Source organism: Sciurus carolinensis, chromosome 5 (assembly GCF_902686445.1).
Source record: "Sciurus carolinensis chromosome 5, mSciCar1.2, whole genome shotgun sequence".
In the NCBI taxonomy this organism is placed as follows: Eukaryota; Metazoa; Chordata; class Mammalia; order Rodentia; family Sciuridae; genus Sciurus; species Sciurus carolinensis.
This window is the reverse complement of record NC_062217.1, coordinates 150,596,980-150,618,374: the sequence shown is the minus strand read 5'-3', so window position 1 is coordinate 150,618,374 and position 21,395 is coordinate 150,596,980. Positions and strand designations below refer to the sequence as shown.

General features: G+C 38.4%; 1 protein-coding gene across 1 annotated transcript in view; it reads left to right on the top strand.

Moving 5' to 3' along the window:
- The window catches only part of Armh3 (armadillo like helical domain containing 3), a 195,373-nt gene that overhangs the window by 10,079 nt on the left and 163,899 nt on the right, over nt 1-21,395 (top strand). Inside the window, 8 exon segments of the mRNA XM_047553500.1 lie at nt 3,439-3,551; nt 4,795-4,851; nt 4,956-5,102; nt 7,150-7,257; nt 12,897-12,989; nt 13,764-13,838; nt 13,963-14,049; nt 19,140-19,196. Coding sequence (XP_047409456.1) covers nt 3,439-3,551; nt 4,795-4,851; nt 4,956-5,102; nt 7,150-7,257; nt 12,897-12,989; nt 13,764-13,838; nt 13,963-14,049; nt 19,140-19,196 — 737 coding nt within the window.

Here is a 21,395-nt window from a genome sequence, read left to right as displayed (position 1 = left end):
TTAGCAATGTTGAGGTGCTAAGCAACTCAGTGAGACCCTGTCTCTAAATAAAATACAAAACAGGGCTGGGGATGTGGCTCAGTGATTGAGTGCCCCTGAGTTCAATCCCTGGCACCCACCGCCCCTGACCCCCGCCCCCCCAAAAAAAAAAAAAAAAAGAGTTCTACATTTCTAGCCTACCACTCCAGAAACTGTTGTTTGCTGTGTTCCATGGTTCAGAGTACTGGTAGAAATAATAAACTTTTTATTTTTTTTATTTTTGTGGTGTTGCGGATCAGAACCCAGGGCCTTGTGCATGCAAGGCAAGCACCCTACAACTGAGCTATATCCCCAGCCCTAGACTTTTGATTGTCAGTTTCCAGTCACATTTCAGGCAGCTTGGGTGGTAAATTCCAGTTGCCTGTGATGATGACTAAGAGTAATTAGTTGGGGCCTTTGGCTGAATTTCCCCCTGCTCCAAATGGAATGAGAGTGATGAAAAGAATTTAATTTCTTAGGAAATTTGGTAGTTCGAATTAGCATTGTTTTCCCCTCTTCTCCTATTCCCTTTTGCTTATTAGAAAGTATTGATTCTGAAATACAGTGAGTTTATTAGATTTGGGGTGGACATTGATTAGCTGTAACCCAATTATAAATTCTCAGAGGGGTATGTTTGTAAACATGTGCTTTTCATCCAGGAACTCATAGTTCCCCCTGTTGCGGCTAATCAACTGGTTGAAGCTGAGCACATGCAAGATCTATATCCACTAAGCTCAGAATTGCATTGCTTTTGATTTATTTTAATAGGATTCTCTCGATTTCCAATTTATTTTCTCAAGATAAGGACGTCTTCCTCTTGACAACCTATTTAAAAGACACAGGAATGTTTTGAACGGAGGCTGTATTTCATGCTTTAAGGCACAGCCGTAATCAATATAATGTAAATTGTCTTAAAGAATCTTCTCTTTTTGTTATTTTTTTTTCCCTTCAGTCTTCTCTAGTCCACAAAAGAATTTGAAGGCTTAGTGGAACCTTAATAGAGATAGGTCTTTCTAAAATTTTGGGTCAGACCCAGGACTTTTGAGAGATTTTTCCTTTTTACTTTAGAATCGGTGAACAGCTCTGCTGAGCATTTGTCATGAGCTTATAATAGAACAAGTGTAAGTTGTAGTCCTCCTGCTAAAGATGTTTAATATCAAGTTGGGGAAATTTTCTGTTTTGATGTTTGCTCAAAGGTAAATTTCCTTTTCTGAGTGCTTGTATTAGAGAAATCAGATGTCTGAAATAGAATCTCGGACCTCATGGTACTATTGGTTGCATTTCTTCCTTATACAGAATTTTGATTTGAAAGGTAATACACACTTTTTAAAACTTATTGAACAAAATTAGTTCTGCTGCTTTGAATTTGTCTGGAAGTAAAATCAGCCTCCTCCCTACCCTCCATGCTTGTCATTGGATGAGCTTCAATTTCATATCTAGATCTTAGGGTTTATGAGAGAGAGGGACTTATAATAGAATAATCTGGAAGATTATTAGTTAGTATAGTATAGTTAGTATACTATAATATATAATAGTATAGTATAGTATAATAGAATATTATTATAGTATAATAGAATTAATATATTGTTAGTATAATAGAATTAATCTGGAAGATGAGGGAAGATGTGTAAATCCATAGTGGAGATCTGTGGCATTTCAAGTTCTCTCTTAAAGAAAAGTTGAGACTTCCTTGAAGCAAGATTGGAAAATTGGAGCATGATTCATGGAATTGCTTTTATGTAGTATTGAAGTTTGATCTGCAAAGGATTATAAATATATACAATTAAATTTGAAAGTAGTATAGCATTATTTTCAGTTATTTTGAAGCCAGATTTAATTTTAACCCTCTTAACTGCTATTTTCTGCCTTGGGTCTCTTTTCAGAGGAATTTCTGAAGACAGTCAAGTGCAGTGTGATTTATGAGGCAGTGAAGGCCAAGTACTTTGCAGTGATGAGAACCTACTTACTTTGGGGAAATCGATGGAGCACATCAGTCTGCAGCACACTTCCTGCCTTAATGGTCCTAAGCTTGATCAATATTTGAAATTTAACTTCACCATCAGTCTGTGGGAAGTGTGTGCTTTGCAGCCTTCCTTCTATCAACCTCAAATATATGGCCAGACCTATTATAGATGGAGCTAGTTACACTTTCCTGTTTGGTTTTGGAACTGCTTTGGAGCCTAGTCCATTGGCACATTTTAAGGATGTAAAATGTGTTGTGCTTTAGGCCAAGTAATGATTTAATCTGACATTACCTGGACTGGGGTGGAGATATTGGGCAGATCTATAGTATGGTTGTTTATCATTTCTTCTTCCTAAAATATTTTTCCATTGAGAGACATTTCTCCAGCATCTTGTAGAGCATTCTGGTACTGACTGTGGCTTTCTTTTTCTTTTCTTTTCTTTTTTTTTTTAAAAGACTTTATCAGGGCTGAAGAGATAGCTCAATTGGTAGAGTGCTTGCCTGTAAGCACAAGGTCCTGGGTTTGATCCCCAGCACCCAAAAAAAAAAAAAAAAAAGACTTTATTTATTTATTGAACCCAGGGGTGCTACACCCCCAGCCCTTTTTAATTTTAATTTTTTTGTTTAGTTAGTTGTGCTGGAGATTGAACCCAGGGCCTTGGGCTTTCTAGGCAAGCACTCTTTCACTGAGCTGCATCCCCATCCCTTTATTTATTTTTATTTTTTATTTTTGGTATTGGGGATTGACCCCAGAGCACTTTGTCACTGAGCCACATCCCCACCCCTTTTTATGTTTTATTTTGAGACAGGGTCTCACTAAGTTGCTGAGGCTGGCATTGAACTTGCAATCCTCTTGCCTCAACCTCCTGAATTGCTGGAATTAGTCATGTACCACTGTACCTGGCTCCCAGGTCTTTATTTATTATTATTATTATTATTATTATTTAATACCTTATTTATATTATTTGATGCTGAGGATCAAACCCAGTGTCAGTGCTCAACCACTGAGCCACAACCCCAGTGCCCAGCCCCTTCATTTTACATTTTGAATAAATAAGTTAGGTTGCTGAGGTTGACCTCAAACTTTCAATCCTCCTCCCTCAACTTCCCAAGTTTCTGGAATTACAGGTGTGCACCATTGTGCCCAGCAAAAATCTATTTTTTTCAGTCATTTTATGTTCACAGAAAATTTGAGGGGCAGGTATAGAAATAGCCCAAAATATCTCATATGTTCCTTGCCTCTAAACATCCACAGCTTTCCCCATTAGCAACATTTCCTATCAGAGGGCTGTTTGTTACAATTGATGACATTATCATCCAGAGTTCACATTTACATTAGGATACACTGTTGGTATTATATAGTCCATGAGTTTGAACAAATGCATAATGACATATATCCACCATTATGATATATAGATTATTTCCATTGCCCTAAAATGTGACTTTTTTCCCCATAGATTCTCTAACCATGGCACAGGTAGAGAAGAGGGGAGGTTTGCTCAGGAAATCTTCAGCCTCCAAAAAACCACTAAAGGAAAAGGTGGTGCTGATGTATGATGAGATCTTTATGGTAAGTCCTGGAACCCTGTCATACTGCATAGCCCAACTTCTTTTTTTTTTTTTTTTAATATTTTTTAGTTGCCTATGGACCTTTATTTTACTTATTTGTATGTGGTGCTGAGGCTCGAACTCAGTGCCTCACACATGCGAGGCAAGTGCTCTACCACTGAGCTACAACCCCAGCCCCCAACTTCTTAGTTTCTTAGTTCAATGAGAAACAACCTTACATCTGCCTGCCACCTTCAAGTTCCTTAAGGAGGTGGGGAGAGAAAGGGAGGGGAGGGGAGGGGAGGAGCAAACCCAAGGACAAGAGCAAGCAAGCTCTCATAGTTAGGATTATGTTGCAGTACTGAGGATTGAACCAGGGGATGTTCTACCACTAAGCTACATTCCCAGCCCTTTTTATTTTTTATTTTGAGACAGGGTCTTGCTAAGGTGCCCAGTCTGGCCTTGAACTTGCCATCCTCCTGCCTTAGCCTCCCAAGTCACTAGGATTACAGGTGTGCATCACTACACCTGATTCTTTTTCTTATTTTACCCATTAACCAGAAATTTCTGACTTCTAGAATTTCTGTTTGAAAATTATTGCTAACAAATTTTGGGTTTTAGCACCATAGTTTTGCTAACCTTTGGATCAATTTGAATTAAGGAACAAGCACATTAAAATCTCTGTATAGAGGACTCCTGGGTTCAATCCTCTGTATTGAAAAAAAAAAAAGTTAAAATCTCTGTATAGAGGGCTAACTGTGTATTGTAGGGCAAATAGAAACAATCAGAACAGGTTAATGTGAAAACCATTGCAATATTACTTAGATCACCTGGGTTCTGACTCTTACACTTCTGTTAATCACTTAACTTTGTAGACCCTCTTTCTTGAAAGGAGGACAAATGATAATAATTACCTTTCCTGTCTCACTGGCTAGTTGTGTTTTATTTGGAATGGATTTGAAAACCACCATACAAATACAAGGGGACATACTGTAATGTGACTGACTTATTCTTATTTTTAGGTTCACTTCTTACTAGAAGATAACTATTTGAAGGAATTTTTTTTTTCTTTCAGGGAATGTATCTCTTGCACAATGCCTTCTATTAGGAAAAAAAAAACAAAATTGTTCTCTTTCCTATTATATCAGTTATGATAAGCAACATTTTCAAAGTTAATCTCTGAAAGTTAAGGTTGACTATGTGTAGCATTCTTAATTTTTTTGGTGTTAGCTGGGAAGTTGAATGTACTTATTTTATGGTTTCAGACAGAGGACCCCAGTAAGTGTAGTCCTCGGTTTTGGGAAGAGCTCTTCCTCATGAAGGTAAGACTGGATGGCCTATGTTGGTTTTCCTAGTAACTATGATGACTGTATTGTATGTTCTAGGTGCTACACTAAAAATATGGTTCTTATTGTTTCATTGGCAGGTGAATTTAGAGTACCTAGAGGGCAAGCTGGAATCTCTTGATGGTGAAGAGTTAATGAAGATTAAGGACAATATTAATTGCTTATTTCAACATTGCATCCAGGCTCTGGGAGAGGAACATCCAATTCGAGTTGTCAATGCATTGCAGGTACAAGACTGGGAGACTTGGGAGGTCTTGTTTATCAGAGAAAGGAATTGTAACCCCTCCATTGGAACCTGAGGAACCTAGAATTATCTTTAGGTGTGATGCCCCCCGACCTGCTACTGGGATTGAACCTAGGGACACTTCACTAATGAGCTAGTTCCAGCCCTTTTTATTTTTTACGTGTGACAGGATCTTGCTAAATTGCCAAGGCTGGCCTAAAACTTGGAATCCTCTTGCCTCAGCCTTCAAAGTAGCTGAGATTATAGGCATGTACCCTGCACCCATCTCAATAGCTACTTATTGAACAATTGCTATGTGTCAAGTGTTGGGCAGAGTGCTGTGCTGAGGATACACTTGGCTGCGTTTTTTTTTTTTGGTGCCAGGGATTGAACCTAGGGGCCCTTAACCACTGAGCCACATCCCCAGTCCTTTTTAATTTACTTTTTATTTTGAGATGGGGCTTCACTAAATTGCTTAGGGCCTCACGCTAAGTTGTTGAGGCTGACTTTGAACTTGCAATCCTTTTGCCTCAGCCTCCTGAGCTACTGGGATTATGAGCATGTGCCACTGTGCCCGGTGATATACTTGCCTTTTTTTTTTTTTTTTCTTTAAAAATTTTTTTTCAGTTGTAGATGGACACAATACCTTTTTTTTATTTTTTAAAATTATTTTTATTAGTTGTTGATGAATCTTTATTTATTTATTTGTATGCGGTGCTGAAAATCAAACCCAGTGCCTCACACATGCTAGGCAAGCACTCTACCACTGAGCCACAATTCCAGCTCAATACCTTTATTTTATTTATTTATTTTTTATGTGGTGCTGAGGATGGAACCCAGTGCCCCACATGTGCTAGGCACCTCTCTACCACTGAGCCACAACCCCAGATAACTTTGTCTTCTTGAAGGCAGAGATTTTGACACTTTCATTCAGTGCTTTGTTTCTAGTACATCTAACAATGTTCAGCATATAGTTGGTACTCTAGAATTAAATTTTTACTGAATGAATGGAGGACAAAGTTTCTAAAGTTTGTAGTCTGTAAGGTCCAGTATACCCTGGATTGGGAGGATGTATTTAGAGCAGTAATTAGCAAGTTTAGAATATGAAGAATTCATGATACAGCAATGGATTTTGTTGGAATTTTTTGTAGATTGGGTTTAAGTTTCTAATTTACTAGTTTGGCAAATCTTTTTGTGAGCCCCAGTTTTGTCATCTGTAGAATGGATAGAATAATTACCTCTTGAGTTGATGCCCCAGAAAGATGGCCTATGTTTATCCTAGAGCTTTATTAACTTTTGGCACAATGTATTTTACATTTCCAGTTGTGGAGTATGGGCTCAATGAAAGTTGAAATGAAAGTTGGAATTATAGTAGTTACAGTGATACTTTATGAGGGCATGAATTATAAACTGTATTTTGGTGGAATTAAGTTGATCTTAAGCTGCTTGGTGACCCCTTAAAAGTATAGTTCATTATTGTAATAGTTAATACTGAATTTTAAAAAGTTCCAGGGACAACTCATCTTCTTTTCTTCCTTCTCCTCCTTTCTTCCTTCTCTATGCCCCCCGCCACCCCACTTTCTCTCTCTCTCATTCTCACCCCCCCTTTTTTTTGGTACTGGGGATTGAACCAGGGGTACTTTACCACTGGACTGCATCCCTAGCCTGTTTTTATTTGGTTTTTGAGACAGTCTCAGTAAGTTGCTGAGGCTGGCCTCTAACTTGTGATCCTTTTGCCTTAGTTTCCTGAATTTCTGGGATTATATGTACATGCCATTGCTCCCATCTGCAGTGCAATTTTTAAAAAGAGAATGGCCCCCAAACAAGAAGGAGGCAAAAAATGAAGATGACAACAGTCTCAGTTGCTGTTCCTCTTTTAATTTCTGAATTTTTCTCGTTAAGTTTCAGACTGCATTTTGGAGCTTAGAGTAACAGAGAAATTAGCTATGTAAGAAGGTGGTTCTGAGGTTGTAATGTGTGTCTACAGATCTAGTGCCCTTCTAGTTTTGAAATTTCTTCTCTACAAAGAATTTTTTCTTTTACCTCTGCAGACCTTGTGTGCACTTATTCGAGGAGTCCATCAAAAGAATAAGTCTACCTCTGGGTTTGATATTATCAACATGCTGATGGGCTTTGACAAGGCAGAGCTGTGCATGAAGGTGAGACAAGCTGCTGATGTGCCTATGAATGACTGCTTCTGACAGTTATTCATTAATACCATCTGCAGAAAGATGTATTAAAGATTTGGATTCTCATAGCTATGTATGATTAAATTTGACCTTGGACTTGGATATTTTTATTTGATAGATTTTGTTTTTCTGAATCAAGGAAAAATTTAAATTTAAATTTGAATTAAGGAATCCTTTTTCTACAGGATAAAAACTGACCAGTTTATTATTGTATCATGTATTTGTATGAGCATTTGTGGATTTAAATAAAAATAAAACAAATGAATATACAAGGGTACATTTATTTTACTTTTTTGCCATGCTGGGAATCAAACCTAGCGTATTGGCATGTACTCGGCAAGCTCTCTACCACTGTCCTACAACCCCAACCCTTGTTAAGTTTTTTTCATTTTCTTTTTGGAGATTCTGTCTCACCATGTTACCTAGGCTTCTCTTAAACTCATGGGCTTAAGTGATCACTTTGTCTGAGACCACAGGCATGCACCACCATGCCTGACTCAGAATTTTTTTATCTACTGTTTGGCACTATCTTCTTTTAATGACAGCAGCAGCAGCTTCTTCTTCTTCTTCTTTTTCTCCTTTTTTTTTTTTTTTTTTTTTTTAATAACTTTGTTTTCTTATGTGGTGCTGAGGATTGAACCCAGTGCTCCACACTTGCTAGGCAAGCAAGTGCTCTACCCCTGAGCTACAATCCCATCCCCTAATGATAGCTTCTTGATTCATATTTCTTACAATTTACCCTTTTAAAGTATATAATCTGGTGGGTTTTAGTATATTCACAGAATTGAACAACTGTCACCACTACAAATTTCAAAATCCATTTTCATTACCTTTGGAAAAAAAAAACTTATACTCTAGTTATTCCTTATTATCTCTTCTCCCCATCCACTGAAAACCATTAGTTTGCCTCTTTTTTTTTTTTTTTTTTTTTGATACCAGGGATTGAACCCAGGAGTGGGGATTGAACCCACTGAGCCCCAGCCCCAGCCCTTTTTATATTTTTATCTTAGAAACAGGGTCTTGCTAAGTTTCTCAGGGCCTTGCTAAGTTGCTGAGGTTGGCTTTGAACTTGTGATCCTCTTGCCTTAGCCTCCTGAGCCTCTGGGATTATAGGCATGTACCACCATGCCTGGCCATTAGTTGCTTTATGTTTCTATGTGTTCCTTTATTCTGGACACCTCATAAGTGGAATCATAATCATTTGTGGCTTTGTGTTTTTTTGGGGGGTACTGGGGATCAAACTCAGTGGTGCTCTAACAGTGAATTACATCCTCAGTCATTTTTGTTTTGAGACAGAATCTTGCTAAGTTGCCCAGGATGGCCTAGAATTTGCAGTCCTCCTGCCTCAGCCTCTTCAGTTACTGGGATTGTAAGCATGTGTCAATGTGCCCATCACCATGTTTTTTTTTTTTTTTTTTGGTAGTGGGAATGGAACCCAGGGGTACTTAACCACTGAACCACACACATATTTTATTTTGAGACAGGATCTCACTAAGTTGCTTAGGGCCTCGCTAAGTTTCTGAGACTGACTTTGAATTTGAGATTCTCCTGCCTCAGCCTCTGAGCCACTGGGATTATAGGCATGTGCCACCATGCCTGGCTCAGCACCATGTTTTTAAAATTCATCCTTGTTATAGGATGTAGTAGTGCTTCATTCCTTTTTTGTTGTAAATAATACTCCATTGGGTGGATATACCATATTCTGTTTATCCATTCCTCATTTGAGAGACATTTGGGTTGTTTGAACATTTTGGCTATTATAAATATTACTGTTCTGGGGCTGGGGATATAGCTCAGTTGGTAGAGTGCTTGCCTCGCAAGCATAAGGCCCTGGGTTCGATTCCCAGCACCGCAAAAATAAAAAAAATAAAATAAAATTTAAAAAAATATTACTGTTCTGAACATGTGTGTTTAAGTTTTTGTGTGACTGTGTGCTTTAGTTCTCTTGAGTATCTTGGAGTAGAATTGCTGGGTCCTGTATGATAACTCTATTTGAGGAACTGCCAAACCATTTTTTTCTTTTCTTTTCTTTTTTGGTACTGGGGTTGAACCCAGGAGTGCTTAATCCCTGAGCAACATTCCCAGCCTTTTTATTTTTAATTTTGAGGTAGGGTCTTGCTAAGTTGCTTAGGACCTTGCTAAGTTGCTGAGACTGGCCTCAAATTTGTGATTCTCCTGCGTCAGCCACCTGAGTCTCTGGGATTACAGGCATGTGCCACCCTGCCTGCCCAAACCATTTTTTCTTAGTAACTTCCATTTTATAGTTTTACCAGCAATATATGGTAGTTTCAGTTTCTCCATATTAACAATTTTTTGAGGGGTGTGATACCAAGGATTGAACTCAGGGGCACTTGACCACTGAGCCACATCCCCAACCTTATTTTGTGTTTTATTTAGGGACAGGGTCTCAGGGTTGGGATTGTGGCTCAGTGGTAGAGCACTTGCCTAGCTTGTGTGGGGCACTGGGTTTGATTCTTAACACTGCCAACAAATAAATAAATAAAGGTTCATCAACAACTAATAAAAATATTGAAAAAAAAAAAAAGAGACAGGGTCTCATTGAGTTGCTTAGCACCTTGCTTTTGCTGAGGCTGGCTTTGAACTTGCAGTCCTCCTACCCCAGCTTCCCAAGCCACTGGAATTATAGGTGTTTGCCACCACATCTGGCTTAACAATTGTTTTTGTCTCTTTTCTTTTTCTTTTTTTTTGTCTGTCTTTTCTATTTTTTTTCTTTTGGAGAAATGTCTATCAAAATCCTTTTCCATTTTCTAGATTAGGTAGTCTTTTTATTATTGAGTTGTAAGAGTTCTTTGCATATTCTGAATATATCAGTCCCTTACTAGATATATGATTTACAGTATTTGATAGTTCCTCTCCTGTCACTTATGAAATTTAAATGAAAAAATTTCTCCCTACCCTTAGTACTGTGGATTGAACCCAGGAGCACTCTGCCACTGAACTATTTCCCCAGCCTTTTTATTTTTTATTTTGTGACAAGATCTCACTAAGTTGCTGAGGTTAGCCTCAAACTTGGCAATCTTCCTGCTTCAGACTCCCTAGTAGCTGGGATTATAAGTATATGCCACTATACTGGGCTTAAATTAAGAAATCTTGGGGCTGGGGAGATAGCTCAGTCGGTAGAGTGCTTGCCTTTCTGGGTTTCATCCCCAGCACCCAAAAAAAAAAAAAAAAAAAAGAAATCTTTCTTCCAAAGAATCCTTATAATGGTGAGGTTACAAGAAATTATGTATAGGGGGGCTGGAGATATAACTCAGTTGGTAGAGTGCTTGTCTGTCAAGTATAAGGCCCTGGGTTCAATCCACAGTACCGTCAAAAAAAAAAAAAAAAATGTATATATATATATATATATGTCATGGTAAAATCTCAGATCCCTTCTTCACACTTATAGTTTTTTTTTTCCCCCAGTACTGGGATTGAACCCAGGGTGCTCATACACTAAACTACATCCCTAGTACTTTTTTTTTTTTTTTTTTTAATATTTTGTTGTAGGTGGACACAATACCTTTATTTTATTTTTTATGTGGTGCTGAGGATCAAACCCAGGACCTCACACGTGCTAGGCCAAGTGTTCTACTACTGAGCCACAGTCCCAGCCCCAATCGCAAGTACTTTTTGCTTTTTATTTTGAGGCAGGGTCTCACTCAATTGTTAAATTGACCTTGAATTTGTAATCCTGTCTCAGCCTCCTGAGTTGTTATAGGCATGTATCACTGTGCCCAGTTCTCATTCTAATTATTACCTATATGCTTTTGACACACTCTCTCTTTAGGCTTAACATTCCTTCTCGAGCTTTTGTAAGCACTTGCTGGTTATTCTCTCTCACATATCTCATAAATACCTCTTGCTTAACATTTCCAAAAGGAAGCTTATTGTATCTCCTGTATCTATTCTTCCTTATTCATTTTCTTTCCATGTGGGCACCTGCCTTCTTAGTCCCCAAGCCAAAAACCTGGGAGTCATCCTTGACTTTTTCCTTTCCCTCATCTTTATCTGCAGATAATCACTACAGCTAGTTTTACCTCAGCAGGTATTTCTCAAATCTGTCTTTTCTTCCCCTACTGTCACTGATCTTTTGTATCTACCTGAGCTGTTATAGTGATGCCTTTTTTTTTTTTTTATTCTTTTTTTCTTTTTAAACTAAGGATTGAACCCAGAGGTGCTTTGCAACTGAGCCACATCCCCAGCCCTTTTTATTTTTCTTTCTGAAACAGGGTCTCACTAAATTGCTGAGGGCTTCCTAATTTGCTGAGGCTGGCCTTAAACTTGTGATCCTCCTGCTCATCCTCCTGAATTGTAGGGATTATGGACATGTGCCACTGTGCCCACCTTATTCATTCTTTTGACAAACATTTTTTGAGCTCCTATATGCCAGGCACTGTGGTAGACACTGGGGATGCAGTGGTAAATAAGACAAGGCTCAGGAAATTGATAGACTTGTCCTCATTGGTCTCCCTCCAGGCTTACCATCTTAAATCTCTCATCCACAATGACACCAGAGTGATGTATCTTATACTCAGATCTTTTCTGTTTAAAATCTTCCACTAGTCTTCTATTACTAATAGGATAAAGAGGACTCCCTAGTTAGCCTCATAAAACTTTCATACCTGGACTATATTTATTTCTCTAGTCTTATCTCTCACCTCTGTGCTTCACTTTTTATACTGCTTGATAACAAACTACTCATGCCCAGGGCCATTTTGTTCTTCATGTGTCTTTGATCATGCTAATGACTGTCTGGAATACCTTTCCTCTTCAAGTTTTAATTAATTCCTACTGATTTTGCAAAACCAGACTTAAATCCCTGAGGTGTCCTGGAATAGGTGACTTTTTTTTTTTTTTTTGGACTGGGAGTTGAACTCAGGTGTGCTTTGACTCTGAGCTACATCCCCAGCCCTTTTTTATGTTTTATTTTGAGACAAGATCTCAGTAAGTTGTTTAGGGCCTTGCTAAATTGCTGAGGCTGGCTTTGAACTCACAATGCTCCTGCCTCAGCCTCTAGAGCCACTGGGATTACAGGTGGGTACCACCGCACCTGGCAAGTTTCTTGTTTTGATTAGTTTGAGTCTAAAAGCTGGTATTTAGTGCAAGGAATAAACTCCAATGACATTGTCAAGGGGAGTTGACCAGCATGGATACATACTGTCTTTGTTAGTGCTTATGGTATGTGATGGCCAGTAGTGGTATTGTCCCTTTGTCATTTCTTCAGTATACTTACATCACATAATGATTTCTCTATCAAGCAATGGAATTCATATACAGTTATTTAATCATTAGGTTTCCCTTTTTCAACTCACTCCATTCTAATCTGAAGATTTAAATGTGGATGACAAGGTGCAAACATTCATTTGGTAGAAGAGTAAATTCTTCATTGTCTAGTGGAATTGTTCTCAAGCATTTCCTCCAAAATATCTACACTTTGAAGTCTTTTTTTTTTTTTTTGATTTTGCAAGGTCTAGCCTAGGGGAATCATGTGGTTGCTTCATGGTGTATTATTCACATTACTTTGTGTAACATAACCCAGAGTTGGGCAAAGATGGGACGTAGGTGTTAATTGGTATGGCTTAATATTTAATGGTTCTCTTTCTCAGAACTTGATGGAGAGTTTGGATTCATTGCTTTGTGCAGAAGGTTCTGAAAGTCTGAAGAGTTTATGTCTGAAACTACTTCTTTGCTTAGTGACTGTAAGTAATATATTTATATGTTTGTCAAGGGCGTTAACTGACAATAGAGGCAAGCTAATTTGAATACTTTAGCCCAGAATTAGAAGTAAGAAGAGAAAAAAAATTCTCTACTGGGGTATTGCATCACTTCCTGGTGTTTCAATGTATAGAAGGTAATTAGTTGCCTGGACTTTTGCTTCCTGGAGATTACTCTTTGGAGCAACTGCTGGAATTTTAGCTTGCAGATGATGTGATACTTATCATTTTAGAAGGACCATTCTAGGAGAAATACCATCTTTTAGATTGTCAGATTTGTCCTTCTCATCAGGTCTCATTTGGAAATGACTCTTGTGATTCTGAATACTTTTAGTTGGTCTGGCTTTATTTTATAACTGGAGGCTTGCTTCTACTTCTTAGTGGAAGGAGGATGGGGTGCTGTTCATTTACTTCCGGTGCCTCCCTTTTCCTGCCACCTCTTGAAGACTTTCGGATTTATGAACCTCTTCATGTATTTGAGGAATGAAACCCAGGAAACTATTAAGCAAATGCTTGTGAGGGTATGAGAGAAACAATAAATTCAGATTTAGGACATTTTTAATTCACTAATTTCCTACCTTCATAGTGACTGCCTATTCAGGCTCTGGTAGCTTTGGGGTGCTTGTGTTTGTGAAAAGTCTACTAAGTATCTAGTAGAGTGTTTCAACATTTCCTGTTCACTTAGGCATTAGGATAGGAGATATACATGGGATATGGAGAGCCTTAAAACAGACTTAAAAAGCTTTTTATTCCATTCAGGTGACAGACAACATCAGCCAAAACACTATCCTGGAGTATGTAATGATCAACAGCATATTTGAAGCAATTTTGCAGGTAGGTTAATTTCTTTGTCACCTCTTTGTCATGTGGGTAGACCATTACTCAAAGTTTTTGGTCTGTCTACTCAGGAGCTAGGAGTTAGCACTCAGGATTTACTTATTTCTGGTTCTTGTTACAGATACTTTCCCATCCCCCAAGTCGTAGAGAGCATGGGTATGATGCTGTTGTCCTCTTGGCTTTGCTGGTAAACTACAGAAAATATGAGGTAAGAGGACCCCTTGACGGGTAGTTGTTCTTTTTATAATCTTCCTACCTGTGGCCCCTCTTAAATGTAATATCTTGGTAAATAGTGCAAGGATTAATTTTGATAAACCAAATTCTTAATTGTTTAAAGGAATCCTGTAGTATAACCATTGAACTACATCCCCAACCCTTTTTATATTTTATTTAGAGTCAGGGTCTCACTGAGTTGCTTAGGGCCTTGCTAAGTTGCTGAGGCTGGCTTTGAACTCATGATCCTCCTGCCTCAGCCTCTGAGCTGCTGGGATTACAGTTGTGCGCCACCATGCCCAGCTCTCTGTAGTATGATTTAGTATAATGTAGTGTTTTCTAAATGCAGCTTATTAGAGTGACTTAGTAATTTGCTAAAATGAAAAAAAATTTTGAACTTTATTCCAGATACACCATACTTATACAGAATTTCGTGGGAGGGGGCTGTGAATCTTTTTTAAAAACATTATTATTGTTTTAGAGAATCCCCAATTGAGTGTGATGATTAGTCAGGATTGGGAACCACTGACCTAGTGCATTTGGTTTGAAAGATTCTTATTTTTATTATCATATTTCCTTAATAAAATCTGCTTGTAGGGCTGGGGAGATAGCTCAGTTGGTAGAGTGCTTGCCTTGCAAGCACAAGGCCCTGGGTTCGATCCCCAGCACCCAAAAAAAAAAAAAAAAAAAAAAAAAAAAATCTGCTTGTATAAGTATTATGATGGTTTAGAAATGCTTTCTGATTTTAATGAAAAAGTTGAAGACAGAACCTTATCAATTCTGGAGTTGTCTTTGCCCCTAAATTAATCAAGGTACAGATTTCAGATTTCTGAAATGAAGTACAGATCCCAGAGATTAATGTGTGGGTTGATGTATGTACTCGATTCTTCTCAGAAGGCAAAATACACAGAAAAGGAAGGAGGATATCCAGGGAAGACCAGGGGCTTCACTGGAGATCCCTTTCAAGGAGGAGGAAGCATTTGGCATAGAGTCCTAGACACTGGGAGTAACTTATTGAACTTAGAAGTCAGGCACCACACTGAGGTAACCTGATTTTCTCCCCTTAATAAGTAGCAGCAACATTATGAGAAATGGACCAATTGGAGAGAGGATTTTCTTTTCTGAGATTCTGGCTCTTAGTGATTTTTTTTTTTTTTTTTTTTGGAGTGGGTACCGGGGATTGAATTCAAGGGCACTTGACCACTGAGCCTCAGCCCTATTTTGTATTTTATCTAGAGATAAGGTCTCACTGAGTTGCTTAGTGCCTCACTTTTGCTGAGGCTGGCTTTGAACTTGAGATCCGCCTGCCTCAGTCTCCCAAGCCACTGGGATTACAGGCGTGTGCCACCACACCTGATTTCTTAGTGATTTTTGATACCTTTCATAGTTAGACTTTATTTGGACAGATTGAAAGTGATGGATAACTCATCTGGAGCTTATTTTTATAAGGCGAGATATGGAAGAAGGAAAGACTGTAAGAAGGAAATAAAGAGGAACTGAAATTTGGAAAAATGTTAATGTACTATAAATCCTAGAGCTGTTCCTTTTAATTATCTTGGAGGAACTGATGAATGGTACATAGAACTACTAGTAAATACATAATTTATCATGAACACCTATTTTACTGGTGATCTGACGGGACTCTCATGGTAGCTGTTGTGATCTCTGTCATGTGTAAAAGCCTCTGGAGCCTTATTACAACAGTAAGAAAAATAGCTGAGGAAAAATGCTGAGGATAGTTGAACAGAGTTGAGTTATGTGACAAGAATGCGTCATCATCAGTAATGAATATTTTCAGAACATTCTGGTGGATAAAGGCTATTCTGAGGCAGTGGTTTGGCTTCTCTGACTGTAAACTGAATCCTGGCTCAGCTCAGTAGGGCTTTCTGAAATGTCAGCCTGAAAAATTGGACCTGGTGAAGGAATTGGAGAAATCACATTTCTGGAGTGAACTATGCATCTTTGGTCTGTCAGAAACCCCCCAAAGAATTAATATAATGGGCAGGGGCAAGCTGGTGAGCATAATTTATCTGGGCTTTGCAGCGTTTAATATAAGTCACTCAAAAGAAACCATTAAGGACATCTGGTGACTATGGAGCAGTTTTTTGACAGGAACCATGAGGAATTTCAGATGAACATAGCAAAACCAAAAGCTGGTGAAATCTTATGCAAACTAGTAGTAGAGGGGATGCTGGAGAGAACAACATTCTAGCTACCACCAGAATTGATTCCATGACCAGAAGAATAAGTTGTGATTTTTCTAGAAAGGTGTAAAGGTATCAGACAGTCTAGATACCCAACTGAGAACAAAGAAGGTAAATGAGGTGTTGGACTTGAGGAATAGAAGTAATGGAAAAGATGCCGTGTAGTTAATGTATATCTAAAGAGGTAGAGGAGGCAAAAAAAAAAAAAAAAAAAAAAAAGTCTAGGGAAGAATAATAAAAATAACAAGTAAAACTTAGGTCAAATAAAGGCAGGACCCCCATTAGAATGATTCTGTGACGGCTCACTGAATTTGTAATTCTGTCTGGTGAGTGAAAAAGTAGATTGCCTCTAGTTTTAAAAGTGACCAGCACAACAGGTTCAGAATCAAGGATAATCAATGTATAGGAGAATAGAAATTTCACAGTATTAAGGTCCTGGCCTTCTAGACTGGCCAAGTCATTTGAGATGAAGTGATACAGACCCAAGTGCTATCCTGAGCATGGTATATCACAGAAATGACAAAATTGTTTATTATGTCTAATTGGAAGTTGTTCCTTTTCTTTTTATCCCCCTTTTCTCTTTTTCCTGAAGAACTTTTCTTTAAATGTTAATAATGTTAAAGGGGAAAAAATAACAGCTACTAATTATTAAGCTCTAACCATATCCCAGATATTATGCTAAGGATTTTACATGTCTATACAAGTCTTTTGCTAAAAGACTTGAATTAAAGCCTTTTATCAATCTCAGGGAAGAAAATATTCCCCATTTTATAGTTGAAGAAATTGAAACTTAGGTTAATTAACGTGTTTAACTTGTCATAATTTATAATAAGAGGAATTGGAACTCAGACCTTTGCTTTTAGCTACCTTGCCTTTTCCTCAGCTACTGCTGAAGCATATGATGGTCTTGGTAATAAGATGATCCTTATTGTTACCTCACACAGTCTAATTTTGGGAAACCGAGTGATAGAACTTGGAAAATTTTTGCCAATAAACAATGGTCTCCTGGTCTGCTCTTTCTTGCCTTTTTTTTTTTTTTTTTTTTAAAGGTACTGGGGATTGAACTCAGGGACACTCTGCCTCTGAGCTCTTTCCCTGCCCTTTTTTTTTTAATTTTGAGACAGGGTCTTGCAAAGTTGTCCAGACAGGCTTCAATTTGTGATTTTCTTGCCTCAGTCTCCTGAGTTGCTGGGGTTACTGGCAAGGACCACTGCACCTGGTTATGGAATGCTCTTCCTTTTTTTCTTCTCTTCACTCCCCTTTGTCTGTCTGTCTGTCTCTCTTTTACTGAGGGTTGAACCCAAGGACCCTTTACCACTAAGCTATAGCCCCAATCCTTTTTAGTTTTTATGTTGAGATAGTCTCACTAAGTTGCTTAGGGCCTTGCTAAGTTGTTGAGGCTGGCCTTGATTTTGTGATTGTCCTCCCTCAGCCTCCTAAATTCCTGGGATTATAGGTATGCACCATTGTGTCTGACGGGTCTGCTCTTTCTAATGTTGCTCTCATCCTGGTGGCATCTCTAGGTCAGCTGAGTTCAGACTTTATTTTCTAAGGATCTACATGCTTTGGATCTTGCCTCAAATTTGTTGTATCAGCAGATTTGACTGTTGGTTGTAGGAAGATATGTTGGGAGTCTTCCTACAGTCAAAACAAGTAATAAATGGAGTGGGTTCTACCTTCTTGGGTTGTGTTATATAAAACCTTATAAACATGTTAAGCCAAGCTCTGTTGCTCTGTTCCCAATTGACATGCAAAAGATGCCCTCAGAAACTTGATTAAATGAGCTCTCTGGTGGGGAGGGGGTTGGGTTAACCTTTCAGTTGGGTTTTCAAGTTTCTTCATAATGAGTTTTCTTGTAGCTATAAAAACTGCCAGTCTGAGAACCATTGTTACTTGCTTCCTTTGGGCTAGGATAGGTGCTTGATCTGTATGAGGTCTTTCCTCACATCTAGTGTGTGGGATATTTTCAAGGTGAGAAGGTTATTGGTTCCTGTAACACTTGTAGGAGATGTTCAGTTGTGTAATAAGTTTAAATATATGTTCATTTGCATATGTTGCCCCACTGAAATTGGGTCAGTAAAAACTCAAGAAATCTTGCAGTGCTATAAGTGATGGGACAATCATTAAATCCCAGTGTCCTAACCAGATTGTTGCTTGGGTAATTACATCCTTTTTTTCAATTCCCCTGCAGTGTTATTTGCGAATCAGATCTCTGTAAATGGCCTCTCTAGCTGTTAAGCAGCTGCCACTTTCCACCCGCAAGGTGGCTTTGTTTTACGAGTGGGTGAATCAGTCCTTGTATATAGTTTGTGAAATGGTTAGGGAGCTTTTGGATTGAGAATGTAAGTTAGCAATTTATAAATATGTGCCTTATGGCAAGGAAACTTTTATGTCTCCTAAAAGATAGTATCCCTAAGGACTTAGGAGGATAGGACAAAGTGAGTTTTTTGTTTTTGGAAACAAGGAAGAGGGAACTATGGGAGAAGTGGTATACATAGGCTTGAGCTAACGCAGCCTAGAGGAAAATGTGGGTAGAACAGAACTGACCTGTGTGTATGTATGTGCATTCATGTACACCTGTGCCCTTGATAAATGCCCATATGTGCTGAGTAATTTTTCTGGAAATGAGGGGAGTCAGCAGTCAATATGGGTTGGGACTGGATTTTTGTAACATCACTGTAGAAAAAAAGGCCTTATAGAAGCACATTTTTTTGGATTTTTGTTTTGGCGGTACTGGGAATGGAACTCAGGGCCTCACTCATGCCAGGTAAGCACTCTCCCACTCACCACATCCTTAGCCCCCTGTTAACACTTTTTAAAATAGCTGATGGGCTTTCTTAACTAGGTCACACTCACCTTGACTGTGTTCTGTTGTTTACAGTCTGTGAATCCTTATATTGTGAAGCTGTCTATTGTGGATGACGAGGCCACACTCAATGTGAGTATCTGGATCCTGATATAAATTCAGTGTCCTTCTTTTCAGTGGGCATTTAGAACAAGAGAGCGGAGAGGTGTTGTGTTGATTTCATCTGGCTAGAAAGAGGGATTTGGTATTTTTAGAGTCTGTGCCTTAGTGTCATGGAAGGAAGGTTTGAGGGGACATTTTTTTTCTATTTTAAACATTAATGTAAATTCATTTTTTAATTAAAATATTTTTTATTTTTGCAGACACATTTTGATTCATTGTACACGAATGGGGTGCAACTTTTCATTTCTATGATTGTACACAGTGTAGATTCACACCATTCATGTAATCATACATATAGGGTAATACTGTCTGTTTCATTCTACTGTTTTTCCATCCCCACCCCCTCCCACCCCTTTTTCCTCTACACCATCCAAAGTTCCTTCATTCTTCTCTTCCCCCCATCACCCCCCCATTATTTTATTTATTTATTTATTTATTTTTTTGCAGTGCTGGGGATTGAACCCAGGGCCTTGTGCTTGCGAGGCAGGCACTCTACCAACTGAGCTATATCCCCAGCCCTCCATTATATATTGTCATGCACTTATCAGAGAAAACATTCTGCCTTTAGTTTTTTTGGGCTTGGCCTATTTAACTTAGCATGATATTTTCCAACTTCATCCATTTCCCAGCAAATGCCATAATTTTATTCTTCTTTATGGCTGAGTAATATTCCGTTGTGTATAATACCACAGTTTTTTTTATCCATTTGTCAATTGAAGGGCATCTAGGTTGGTTCCACAATCTAGCTATTGTGAATTGAGCTACTATGAACATTGATGTTGCTGCATCACTATAAACTTAAAATGCTGATTTTAAGCCCTTTGGGTGTAAACCGAGAAGTGGGATAGCTGGGTCAAATGGTGGGTTCATTCCAAGTTTTCTGAGGAATCTCCATACTGCTTTCCAGAGTGGCTGCACCAATTTGCAACTCCACCAGCAATATACGAGTGTGCCTTTTTCCCCACATCCACACCAACACTTGTTGCTTGTGTTCTTGATAACAGCCATTCTAATTGGAGTGAGACGAAATTTTAGGGTGGTTTTAATTTGCATTTCTCTAATTACTAGGGATGATGAGCACTTTCTCATGTATTTGTTGATCACCTGTATATCTTCTGTGAAATGTCTGCCCATTTCCTTAGCCCATTTATTGATTGGGTTCTTTGTATTTTGGGTGTAAAGTTTTTTAAGTTCTTTATAAACTTTGGAGATGAGTGCTCTGTCTGAAGTGCATGTGGAAAAGATTTTCTCCCACTCTGTAGGCTCTCTTTTCACATTATTGATTGTTTCCTGTGCTGAGAAAAAACTTTTCAGTTTGAATCTATCCCATTTATTGATTCTTCCTTTTATTTCTTGTGCTGTGGGGGGGTCTTGTTAAGGAAGTCTGGTCCTAAGCCAATGTGATGGAGATTCGGGCCTACCTTTTCTTCTATTTGGTGAAGGGTCTCAGGTCTAATTCCTAGTTCTTTGATCCATTTTGAGTTGAGTTTTATACAGGGTGAGAGATAGGGGTTTAATTTCATTTTTCCACATATGGATTTCCAGTTTTCCCAGCACCATTTGTTGAACAGGCTATATTTTCTCCATTTTAAGTTTTTGGCACCTTTGTCCAGTATGAGGTTACTGTACTTATGTGGGTATGTCTCCATGTCTTCTATCCTGTACTGTTGATCTGTCTATTTTGGTGCCAGTACCATGCCATTTTTGTTACTATTGCCCTATAGTAGAGTTTAAGGTCTGGTATAGTGACACCTCCTATATACCTTCTTGCCCAGGATTGCTTTGGCTGTTCTGGGTCTTTTGTTCTTCCAGATGAATTTCATGATTGCTTTTTCTGTTTCTATGAGAAATGTCATAGGGATTTTGATTGGAATTGCATTAAATCTGTATAGTGCCTTTGGAAGTATGGCCATTTTGATAATCTTAATTCTGCCTATCCAAGAACATGGGAGATCTTTCCATCTTCTAAGATCTTCCTCATTTTCTTTCTTCAGTGTTTTGTAGTTTTCATTGTAGAGATCTTTCACCTCTGGTTAGATTGATTCCCAAGTATTTTTTTTTTTTTTTTTTTTTTGAGGCTATTGCAAATGGAATTGTTTTCCTCATTTCCCTTTCAGATGTTTCATCAAACATCACTTACGTATAAAAATGCTTTAGATTTATGCGTGT